This window comes from Diospyros lotus, chromosome 12, assembly GCF_014633365.1.
Source record: "Diospyros lotus cultivar Yz01 chromosome 12, ASM1463336v1, whole genome shotgun sequence".
Taxonomy (NCBI): domain Eukaryota; kingdom Viridiplantae; phylum Streptophyta; class Magnoliopsida; order Ericales; family Ebenaceae; genus Diospyros; species Diospyros lotus.
In genome coordinates, this window is record NC_068349.1 from 36792496 (window position 1) to 36805353 (window position 12858).

The following is a 12858-nucleotide window of genomic DNA, read 5'->3' on the forward strand; positions in this document are numbered from 1 at the left end:
AGGTGATGTTTTGTTCTTTATGTCCGTAATTTTTTTTTTTCAATTTAAATTAATACACCATAGTACAAAAAGACAAAATAAAAAAAATAATTAAATTAATTTTATAAATCAACCCAAGTCAAATGAGTAGAACGAGTAGAGGCACGCAGAATCCTCACCACTCAAATAGGCACATAGAAGGCTCGCGGCCCAATAACCCACGATCGTAGCACCTGGACAAGGGTCAACGACCCCTCTATCCCTCAAGACTTGTCAAAAGATTTGGTGATACCGCCAAAGCATTTTCTCGAGTACGGGGTCCCACACAATGCATAAAGTAGATAACTTCATCAGCTGAAAATTCTTTCAAAAAAAAGATAGACAATCATCTATAAGAAATTTTATTCTTAAAAGGATAAGATAAACGTCATCCATAACAATCTTAATTCCAACCAAATTGGGAATAATCAGGATAGACATCATCTAGAAGAATTCTAATCCTAAACTACTTTAAACTACCCCATACCCTTCTATAAATAGGCAGACATTTATTCTAAAAGAAGTACATCTATGTGATACTAATGTAAATACTGCTCTCGAGTTTTTATCAGTCTCAATGTTTGATTTAAACATTTGAGTGTCTGCGAGGGCACTCTCCAGCGCCTTCTAATTGTTTATTCCTTACAGATTTAGGTGACTTAACAATAACATTTCCTATCAAATAAATTTATTTTTGTATCTTGACAACAATATATATTTTTCACATAAAAAATTTGCATTCGTTTGTGTTTGATAGTTTGATTTTATTTTTTATCCTAAACTCATACAAATACTTATATTCTCATGAATACAAATAGATGAAGAATTTAGAATTAATGCAAATGTATTTGATAGGTCATGTTTGGATTGAAAGATTTTAGATAATACCTATAAGAAATATTTTGGGCATTAATTCAAATAATTTTATTTTTTAATTCAAATTCTAGTTGGATTTGGATCCAGAAAAATACTTTCAACAAATAATATATCGAAGTAATAAATGTTAAATTTTAAATAACAAATAATATGAATAAGTAATCTCATCTAATAAAATTAATATGTAATTGAATGTTGTACCTTAAATGACAGTCCTTTAGAGATTTTAAATTCTCTATTTTTCTTTTTGTGTATATATTTTACTGAAAAAATATCGTGTCAATAACTTATGATATGGCATATTTCAAGTCTCGTAATAAAAAACTAAAATATAAAAAATCTAAACTACCAATATATTTACATTCCTCCTAATAAAAAGAATATGTATAAATATCAGATGAATCTTTATAAAATTTTATTTTGAGTTTAAAACTCTCAGTGATCATATAATTTTCCTCTTTTAAGTATTATAAGAAATTTGAAAGCAAAATTTTCTATTTTTTGGGTCCAAATCTATAATAAACTTAAACTAAATTTCAAATTACTTCATTTTATATTGGGATGTGTGATTTCAAATCCTAAATGAGCTAAAAACACCATCCAAACACAACTTTAGTTAAATTAAGGTTTAGATATAATTTTTTTTATATTAATGTTGGAAATAAATGGTTATTAGAATAAAAGACAAGAGAGATCTAGAAAGCAACTGGATGGCAGTGGCAGACAACCAAATCTATCAAGGGCCCACAACATTAAATTGGGACCCAAAGCAAAGTAGTTATTACGTCATTTTCATATATTTTTAAAAAAAATTATTTAAATACTCACCGTAATAATACATCAATATTATGAAAAATATATATAATTAAATGTTTAAATAATATTTTAAAGTATTTTTAAGATAAATTATATTTAAGTTTTTTTTTTTTTTTTGTAATCTGAGTTCCAAATTTTGCCCGACTAGTCTTTGGGACAAGATGCCTTCCCACCGATTCATCTATTAGATAAACTCAGATGCGGTCACAATCTATATACATATAAAACAGAACATTCAATTCACGCTTTCATATGGAATAAATATCATTACAAGTGTTTGATCCTTAATATTTCTGGTGAAACTTTACATGTTTTATCGCTGAATCATGCCCGTGAACAATGGCAAACGGTGGGAGTGGGCTAAAACCCATCCAATTTTTTTAAAAAATAGATCTTAAACACTAAAAATAATATTTTTTTATTATAAGTCCCGCCAACCCAACTCAAGCCTAAGTTCCCCTAGCCTAGTTCCCCCACCCTTCTTCTTTCCTTTCCTAGATTCCATTAAAATTTTAGTTTCGTCCTTTGATTGTTGTAGTTGGAAAAAAGAAAAAGAAAAATTCTATTGGTGAAGTTCATAACTGAAATTTTTTTTTTGAAACCCCCTAAGTGAAAAATCCTAGGTCCGCCCCTGCCCATGAACAATTGTATTTAAGTTTAATGGTTCAAGTTATTTGTAGAAAGATTTTTTAGTGTCTAAAAATAGTTTTGAAGGTTTTTATAACTTCAAATGGTATTCTTTTTTTAAAAAGTGATTTCTTACAGTTATATTTAACATAAATGCTAGCCACAAAAAAAAAAAAAATGATTTCTTTCCCCTTTTCATAAGTCTATATCCTTGTAGCTCTAAGCCTTAATTTTCTAAAGTATAAAATATTAATACATTTAATTATGCAATTAGAGTTAAAAATTAAAAATATATATATATATATATATTTAGAATTAAACAAGTATCCATTTGATTCTTTTGATTCTCGCTCGAGGCAAGTGATGAAAAATTATCATATCGAATTTTTTAAGATGATAGATCTATAAGAATTTATTTATCCCAATAATATAAAATTCTGACTCGAATCCTTTAACTTTTGATTTTTTATAATAAAAAGTAATTTTCATTGGGCAGTAGAGATGGTTGACTCATTGATCAAATGGATTTATCATATTATGCTTTTAATATGTATTTCTTTCGGGGAAAGAAAAGAAATAGAATGTCAATTCATGGATTGGATGTATCCTTTTATAAACAAGACCCGGAAGGGGAGGCAAGTTGGCATTTCGTGGGTGTTGCTCCTCAGATCGGCAGCATAACAAGGGGGTAGATTGAAGTGAGGGACAATTTCTCCATCGAAGCCTGATATCGGCAGCCATGGCAGAGACAGGTGGGAGCACTGCCACAACAAAGAGGTACCCAATCGGCTCCCTCCTTTGGATCAATCTAATTTCGGCTAAATTTCATCTTCACAACCCTTCTATATATATATATATATATATATATATTGTGTGTGTGTGTGTTGTCTAGGATTGCAGTGGTGACAGGGTCAAATAAAGGGGTCGGATATGGTATATGTAAGTTGTTGGCAGGCAGAGGGGTGATGGTGGTGTTAACAGCTAGAGATGAGAAGAAGGGCTTTGAAGCCGTAGAGAAGCTCAAGGGGGAGGGCGTCAACATTGACCTTGTTCTTTGTCATCAGCTTGATCTGGCAAATCCATCTACCATTTCTGCGCTAGCTGACTTTGTCAAGGCCCAATTTGGAAGGCTTGATATCTTGGTATGCTTCTTCACACCCAGAAGGTCATCTTCTCCGCAAGATCTATATATACATACATATATAGACACACACACACACACACACACATATATATATATATAAATATATGGCATGGTTTGATAAATGAATGAATTTCAGCAATACCCTTCTCTCATTTGTTGAGCTATGACCAGTAAATAGTGCCCTTCTTTGGCTCTCTTAATTAAGTTGGATTCATCAATCATTGTTTCTTTTTCTTGGCAAATTTGTATGATCTGCCCTTCGAATTGCAAAGATGGAATGGAATACATAAGCATTGAATTATTGTTCTTGAATGATTCTTGTTGAACGAATATTCGAAAATCTTGAGCTCTTGTAGGTGAATAATGCTGGGGTCAGTGGAGTCATTGTGGATTGGAATGCATTGAAGTCATCTGAATCTCGGGTAAGATTCTATGACCAGAGATCTAACTTGATGTTCAGAAGAGTGCTTAAATGCTAAACCAAGTGCAAATAGTCCCTTTTGTTGTCTTGTCTTCTATCATTAAGCAACCAAATCTATATATAATTCTTCATTCAAGTGTCTTGACACTCCTCTTTCCATGTTCTTGCATGACTCTCTGACTCTATTCCTGACCTCAGATCGATGCGATTAACTTAATTTCATCTTTGATGCAGCTAAAAGGCATCAACAGATGGCATGGAATAACAACCCAGACCTATGAGATGGCCGAAGAATGCATCCAAACCAACTACTATGGCTCAAAAAGGATGGTTGAAGCATTCACCCCCCTCCTCCAGCTATCCGAATCACCAAGGATTGTCAATGTTTCTTCTGCTATGGGGCAGTTAAGGGTACAGAACCGACAACCCTTCTTCATTTGTTTTGTTTCTTGAATAAAAAGCAGATAATACTTTGATGTTCCCAGTTCGGTTCAGTTCAATTCGGTTCAGTTGAGGGTGCAGAACCGACAACCATTGTTGATCTTGGTTTTGTTCGTGTTCTTAATTTTCAGTATCTAAACAATGAATGGGCTAAAGGAATGTTGAGAGATGTCGAAAGCCTCACAGAGGAGAAGATAGAGGAGGTGCTGAATGTGTTTCTAAAAGATTTCAGAGAAGGCGAGTTGGAGAGCCGAGGCTGGCCAGCTTACTGGTCCGCCTACATTGCCTCCAAAGCAGCCATTAACGCGTACACAAGAATTCTTGCCGACAGGTACCCGAGGTTTCGCATCAACTGTGTCTACCCTGGCTTTGTCAAGACAGATATGACGGCGAATGTGGGGTTGGTGAGCATAGAAGAGGCTGCAGAAGGTCCCGTCAAGCTAGCGCTCCTGCCTGACGATGGACCCACCGGCCTCTACTTCGACATGACAGAACCATCAACTTATGAATGAGAATTATTCATGAAGATCCCAAGTGTTCTTGCACAAGTTTTGGGTAATCTAATTGAGTAGCTTATGGTGATTTAGCCATGTTTGGCCAAACCCAACGTGTGTAAACTATCAAGTGTGTTCAGAATTAAGCGTTTCATGGCTAGTAGCTAATGCCTGGTTTGTGCAGCTGCGTGCTGTAGGTATGGTTTTGATTGGAAAGATTTGTGACCTTGTCTAGTTTATTGGCAGACATTATAGCCTTACGATTTGTCTAACCGAGAGCTGGTCACTTGATCTTTTGAGTTGATTGCCATGTTTTATGACATTATGAGATCTGACTTTGCATCCATCCATGGGCTAATGAGTGCTAGAAACTTAGTAGGAAGCCTTACAGGAGAAGGTCGATGAATGAAGGTGGGTCTAGGGTGGTAACAACGGTAAGATTGCTCAAATATTGAACATTTCACAGCAAATATGCAACCGTATGAAGCATGTGAGAAAGAGAGAGAATTTAAAACAATATTATGTAGCCAATGTCAGTTAGAATCCATAATGTTGTTGTTGTTAAGAGTTAATGTGCAATACCATTGAACAGGCCTGAGTACCTGCCAGATCCATCACTGGTATTGTTCTCCTGTGGATAAATGAAGAAAATGACAGGTAAGTTGAGCATTAATACATGCAAAATAAAATAAACCCAGCATGCCATCCAAATATTGCAGGATAAGAATGACTCAAGCTGCTGTTTATTTCCTCGAGCGTGAGCATAATAACAGCTGCTTTAAGGACAATGTTTGCTCTCCTTCTCAGCTTGCCTATCAGATCCAAACCTCTGTTTAGACTCGTTTAGCTTCGACACACTTCCCTCATACATTGTAAGTGTTTAGACTCGTTTAGCTTCGACACACTTCCCTCATACATTGTAAGGTATGACCTTTGGCGAGCTCGACTGCCTTCCTAGTTCAGTGGATATCCTCAGTAACCTCACGCCTCACTCTTTTCCTTGGTATGGCAGGAGTTTTCATGGTGGAAGCTTATGGCCCCGTTTCACTCCTCAAAGATACTCTCATGTTCTCGTAAGCTATTTTGCGTCTGGCTGGTTGTTGCTGTTCTCCTATTCTTCTTGCTGGTGTTTTTTATTTTTCTTTGCCTCGCATGTTTAAAGCTATTTTTGTTGTGTTTCTTTTTTTGTAAGAGTGTTATTTTGTTTCTTTTGATGCTTAACGGGGTATGCCCCCGACTTGTTCTCGTTAGTGCTTATGCGCTATTTTTAATTATTATATTTTATTTACACAAAAAAAAAGAAGAATTGAGTCAATGGGGTTGTTCAATGATCACAAGTACACGTGATATAAGAAAGAGTTGAAGCCCTAAGCTATAAATTCTGGAGTAGCTTCATACATTACAATCATACATATACAATGATCTACAAGTACCTTGAAATTCATTGTGGGACAAAATCAAAGCATATGCATCATCTATCAGCCTAGGAAAACCCAGATATTTGCACAGGAAAACCTCTTAAGCCCTACACACACACACACACACACCCCACCTTCAAAAAAAGAAAAAAAGAAAAGGGGAAAGAACAAAAGATAAAGCCTAACAAATGAAGAAAAATACAATACAGTCTAAACTACTTAACAAAACCTGAGTTAGCAATGGGCTTCCACCAATCACTTGTTATATATAACGTCGGGAATGATAAAATAGTTTAACTCTTTTACTTCTTCAACCACATTCAATAGCAAGCAATGCAAATATATATATATATATATATATAGTGCCAAATAAATTAGGATTTGCATTAGTAAGTCGTGAGTTCGATTTTTTGCCCTACATAGTGAGGTAAAGTCTCCATCTGTGATTTACCTCTTCTTCCAGAATCGAAGGCATGAGCAGGGAATGACAGGTTAAGGAGGATAATCCCAAGAAACCAGAAAAAAGGAATTAAATATCCTTTCAGATTTTACCCGAACCCGGAACTACAAACAGTTGAAGGAAACCAGAAAAATACCTCTCCAACCAATCTAAAAAAGTTCACAACAAACACCCAACAGCCATCTCAAGCAGGTGCGAGTCGCAGAAGTTGCAGCAACAGCAGGCAGAAGGCAGTGCCGGCAGCACTGGAAGCCTGAAGAAGAAGAAGAACAGGAAAAACGAATAAATGGACCAAGAGAAGACTGTCTCAATCTCTCTTCTTTTTCTCCTGTTCCTGTTCTCTCTCTCACTCTCTTTTCTCTACTTCTGCAAACCCTCTTCCCTCTCTCTGCTGCAAATCCTCTCCATTCTTCTGCTTCTTGTTTTTTTCTTTTTAGTCCTAGCTAGGGGTGAACATTCGGTCAGTTCAGTAAATGTTGAAACTAAATAGACTGAAATTGTGTAAAAAATCAAATTGAACTGATCAAACAAATACGAAAACCGAACAAACTGAAAACCAAACAAATACAAAAAAAAAATCGAATCGACTGAAAAACCAAAAAACTGACAAAATCAAAAAATTCCACAAGTAAGTTTTCCAATTACTAGAGTAAAGTTTCTCGGTTACTCAAATAAACAGTAAAATTACGCCAATAATCCTATATATTATCTGACTAACAAAAAGGATTAGCCAATTATTTTTTGAAACAAATAAGGATTGAAAAACCCTCCATTTATTACTCAACTATCTTTGAGATTGTACGCAAATAATTCAATTAGTACTCGACTAATAAGCAATATTAGTCTATTAATCTTCAAAACAGAAAATGAGTTTATTTTCGAACTATTATTACTCGAGTAACGAGCAATATTGTCAACTAGTCCACAAAACTACATAAGTAATTACTACATCGTACTCGATTAACATGTAACATTAATCAAGTAATCTTTTGATTACTCGAGTAATCAGTCAATTTAGTTATTTCGGTTTTCTTCAATACAAAAACCACACCGAACCAAAATAATTAAAATTGCCAAACTTGAAAATTGATCCGAATTGACCTATAATTTGAACCGACAACTTCAGTCGATTTAGTTCGATTATTTCAATTAAACGAAATTTTTCTCATCCCTAGTCCAAGCCCCAGTAATCTGAAGAAAAAACCTTCTCAACTCTACGTTAAGAAACCATGGTTGACTAACTTTGACCAGAAATGGGCTGGACCCCAACAATGTTAAGGAGTAACTCCCTCAGAACTAACACCATTCAACAATAGCATTCAGACAAGGCTGAAACTTAAAACTTTGAATCAATTCATCACTGGGAGCCTGATCTATATAGCAAGAAACTAACATTCACATAATAAAACAACAAACCCAACATGTGATGCATAGCTATCAACTTCTAGCAATTGTTTCCTCAATCCTCATAGAGAATTTACAGTTATAAACTGGTTCATCTTTTTTGTTCTTCGGCCAAGTCCTAACTACTTCAAAAACTCTGATAATTTGTGATCACACAGAGATACATTAGAATAATATGTTTAGTGAATCTTTAGAAGTATCATTTTAACTTTTGATGAGTTGTATCTCCCATCTTACTATTCATAAGATGTTTAAAAATGAAAAAGAAAAATCAATGAAAAACAAGTGGCATTACGCTGCTCCCTCAGACTTAAGAGCATTCAACAGTAGCATTCAGACAAGGCTGAAACTTTTACGTCGTTTCAATCATTGGGAGCTTCAACCACTACAAAAGGAAGGGGAAAACCCCATTTCAGCTCGGCTCTCTACCTAATCGCATCTTAAAACTTGGCAATTTGCATAACTAGAACTCCACTCAGTAGCCTTATAAGAGGAGGAAACACTACCCGACACAGGCTAATGCATAAAAAACCTCCAAACACATCGAAATCAAAAGAGTATATTTGTATCTGAACCGCGAATTGAAAAAGAGACCATGAAGGAGAAGCACCGGCTAAGAAAGAGGCCGAACCAATCGACAGTTGCAACCAACATAGCCGCCGCCGCCAGGGGGTAGAGCCTAAGCCGTTTTTGAAAAACGATACTCTGAGCTCTCTCCCTATGCTTCCATGGCGGCTCTATAAATAGGGCAGTGCGACGCCGAAACCCTAGTTTTGGAGGCCGAGGGAAAGAATTTATCACTGGGCTTTTGTTTCTGTTAAATTAGTTATTGTATTAAAATATGTAAATTGTAATTATATGTAATTATTACAATTGAAGGAAGTGTTTAGGATGTTAATAAAATTAAAATATTATTAAAAAATTATAATAATGGCTAAAAAAATTACTATATTCACATACAATTCCCATAAATTTATAATTTATGAAAATGTATCGGGAGCATCATTTTGACATTCCTAAAATGTTTCCTTTTTCATGACGCCAAAAAAATCAAAAAATATTTTTGAATTGTTTCTATAATTTCATAAACATTTCAAAATCGCTTCATAATATTAAAAAAATATTATAAATATGTTTTCGTCCACAAAAATATTAAAAACAGAATTTTTTTCCATTCTTAACTTAAAATTTTTATTTTTTCTAGAATTTGTTTGTATGCATTATAAAAATTTTGTTTATTTTTAAATTAAATAACTACTTTTTTATAATTTTACATATTAAAAAATATATTTACAAAAAAAAAATACTTATATTTTTTTACGCATTTTCGTTTTCTACTTTTTTTAAAAGATGTCATTTTCCTATCTCATCGTATTAGTTCCCCATTTCCATTTTCGTGTAATTAAGTCACAAATTGATGTGACACACACAAAATTTATAATAATTTTATTCAAAATTAACAATAATTTATAATAGCTTTATCTAAAATTAATAATATTATGAATTTTATATATTAATTTGTGATAATTTTTTATCAAATTTATTTGTAGATATAATATTTTCGAATGACTATAAAAATAAATTTAAAATTATTGAAAATAAATTTGAAATGGCTAAAGGCATACCCACCCCTTTCAACTTCCACATTTAACCACTTTGCCCGTAAACTTAAGAGGGGATTTATTCCCTCCCTCCACTTTCAATTTTGAATCCATTATGTACCTCAATTACAAATTTTATAACAATTACATACTTGAATCTAGCAAGGATTGCACATGAGTTACACACGTAGTTTGACGTAAGCCCCACATTGACCAAATCAATAAAATCGTGCCACATGTCTCATTGCTGCAAAAGAAACAGTCAATTGATGGCTGAGACACAGCGAACAGTCGTCAGAAATGCTGTTGCCCATCCACTTTCTACGTTGTCAAACCAACCGACAGCTTGTCTTCCTCACCATCAGAACAAATCTACTCGCCTAACGCCCAACCTTTACAATCGCCAACCTTCTCAACCCCAATCGACGTTGTCATCAACCACTAGCACAAAGAAGGCGACCGACTATTCACCTCCCACGCCTTCAGCCCAGATCTGCTCGCCTAACGCCCAGCCTCTACTATTAACAACCCCCCAACCCTAATCGATGTTGACATAGGCCACCAACAAAAGGAAGGCAAGCTATTGACCGATTACTCGCCTCTTACGTCGCCGATCAAGATCTACCCACCCAGCGTTGCTATTGGCCAACCTCTCGTCTTTCACGTTATTGGCAACCACCAACATAGCATGAGAGCGAGAACGAGAGAAAGGCAGCGATAAGGAAAGCTGGGAAGGAGAAAGAAAAAGACGAAGGGTCACGCTGAAGGCAGAAAGTCACCGACGATGAGGACAACTAGGAAAAAAGAGAAAAAAGATGATGTTACACGCACCTCAATCATATGTATAAATCACGCAGGAACTCAAGTGTCTAAGAGGCTTAAAATTAAAAGTTGACGGGGGCAATAGGTCCCTCTCAAGTTTTGGGGCAAAATGGTTAAACAGTGAAAGTTAAGGGGGCTGAGTATGCCTTTAACCAATTTAAAATTATTTTCATAATTTTATATAGCTTTTAGATAAATCTCATGAAAAAAGGATTTCTAAAACTATTTAAAACTATATCTATACTTTTATATCTATATTTATATCTTCTTTACTATTATATAAGCAAATATCTTTTTTGTTGTTAATAAAATATTTTATAAAATATTATTTTACTTAAAAAATAAAATTAATTATATTAATAAAATATAAATTCATAACCTCCGAATAATAATTAATTTTCCAAATAACTTTATTGCTACACAATAATTTTTTTACTTAAAAATTTATTTAAAAATAAAAATGAATATAACTATCAAACTTTACATAATCAAATTTTAAGTTCAAAGAAATGTTATGCCGCAAATAATTTTTATTTGATGGGACACATAAATTTATTATTAATTTTAAATAAAATTATTATTAAAAAATATCTAATTTAAATTATAATTATTACTAAGAATATGAGTCTCTCTTTTTTAACTCCACCTAAATATACACTGATAAACTCAATTTCATATTTAATATCAAACGAATACGATATTAAACAAAAATTGAAAAATAATAAACAATAGCAGCATATCCAATCTTTATCCCACTATATGGGGTCAGCTACATAAATTTTAGACTTTTATGTATTTCTATTTTTTGTCATATTTTCATTTAGGTTCATACACTTCATATTAAACTTTAATTTCTCTCTCAAAATTTTCTTGGGTTGGCCTCTATTTCTTTTTTTGACTAATTGTTTCATTTCATCAACTCCTCTCATATGAGCGTCTTTTGGTTTCCTTCTCACATGACCAAACCATCTTAGTCTAGTCTCTCTCATCTTCTTCTCGATTGGCATTACTCCTATCTTATTACGAATAATATCATTTCTAATTTTATCTTTTCTTATATGGCTGCAGATCCGTCTTAGCATTTTCATCTCCACTCCGCTCGTCTTTTGCTCATACTAGTATTTGACTACCCAACATTCTAAAACATATAACAAGACTGATCTTATAATTATCCTATAAAATTTTCCTTTAAGTTTTAATGAAATTTTACCATCACATAACACTCTCGATGCATTTCTTCATTTTAGCCAACTTACTTTAATTCTATGCGTGACATCCTCGTGACTTTCTCCATTTTTTTGAATCACTGATCCCAAATATCAAAAATGATCTTTTTTTTGTAAGATTTGATCTTCCAATTTTATTATAACATCTTTCACTCTTGCATTCTTACTAAATTTACATTTCATATATTATATTTTCCTTCTACTTAATTTAAATCTCTTAGATTCTAAATTATTTCTCCACAACTCAAACTTAGTGTTCACTGCCTTTTTTGTTTCACCTACGAACACTATGTCATCTGCAAATAACATACACTATGGCACCTCTATCTGAATATGTTTAGTGAGTTTATCCATTACTAAAATAAATAAGTATGAATTTAATGCAAACCTTAGTACAGTTCCATTGTAATTTTAAACGATTCAGAACCTTAGAGTTTATGTTGTTTATTTTAATAAAAAAATAAATAATATAAACTCAAGAAAAATGCATAAATAAAAAAATATAATTTTTTTATAAATATAATTTTTAATATAAAAAAAATTATTCAATTTAAAAATAAACATAAATTTTATAATATATTCAAATAAATTCCAAAAAAAGTTAAGAATTTTGAATCAAAGGCAAAAACCTGGTTGAAGAAAAAAAAATCCATCTTTGTAGACAAAAATATGTTCATGAAACAATCTTGAAACATTTCTAAAATTATAAAAACAGTTTAAAAACATTTTTTTAATTTTTTAAAAATAAAAATATTTCAAAAACGCTGAAACAATGCCCCTAATAAATGTCTGCGCATCATAGGTGATGGTTAGGTGACACAGAAACTTACATCTTAATTTTTGATAAAAAAAATTTATTAAAATACTCACTTATAATACATTTATAATATTTATACATTAATATATTACACTTTATATTATATCAATGTAAATATATAATACCGATCAATGCCCACAAATATTACAAGTTCTCTGACCTGTTCTCTCTAGCAGACTTGCATATATTTTGGGACTGCCTAAAAACATCAAATTTCGGCTCATGATATACAGCATGATGAAGAACAGCAAGAGAGGCTCGGATTAGCAGATT

The 12858-nt window shown here is 33.0% G+C and overlaps 1 protein-coding gene and 2 long non-coding RNA genes across 3 annotated transcripts in view; 2 read left to right on the plus strand and 1 right to left on the minus strand.

Annotated features, from left to right (window-relative positions):
• LOC127787650 ((+)-neomenthol dehydrogenase-like) overlaps nucleotides 1-5141 on the plus strand; it is a 39984-nt gene extending 34843 nt beyond the window's left edge. The window contains exons 7-10 of the mRNA XM_052315709.1: nucleotides 3230-3479; nucleotides 3838-3903; nucleotides 4137-4313; nucleotides 4475-5141. Of these exons, the coding sequence (XP_052171669.1) occupies nucleotides 3230-3479; nucleotides 3838-3903; nucleotides 4137-4313; nucleotides 4475-4855 (874 nt within the window). The 3' untranslated portion in view covers nucleotides 4856-5141. The remainder of the gene's footprint in view (nucleotides 1-3229; nucleotides 3480-3837; nucleotides 3904-4136; nucleotides 4314-4474) is intronic.
• A 573-nt stretch (nucleotides 5142-5714) lies between these two features.
• LOC127786963 (uncharacterized) lies at nucleotides 5715-6143 on the plus strand. Its single transcript, XR_008020086.1, has 2 exons — nucleotides 5715-5761; nucleotides 5850-6143. It is a non-coding gene; the product is annotated as an uncharacterized LOC127786963 (long non-coding RNA).
• Nucleotides 6144-6613: 470 nt separating this feature from the next.
• Nucleotides 6614-8903, minus strand: LOC127786961 (uncharacterized). The gene is made up of 2 exons (XR_008020084.1): nucleotides 8714-8903; nucleotides 6614-7158 (listed from the first exon to the last, which is right to left on the minus strand). It is a non-coding gene; the product is annotated as an uncharacterized LOC127786961 (long non-coding RNA).
• Between the last annotated feature and the right edge of the window lie 3955 nt (nucleotides 8904-12858).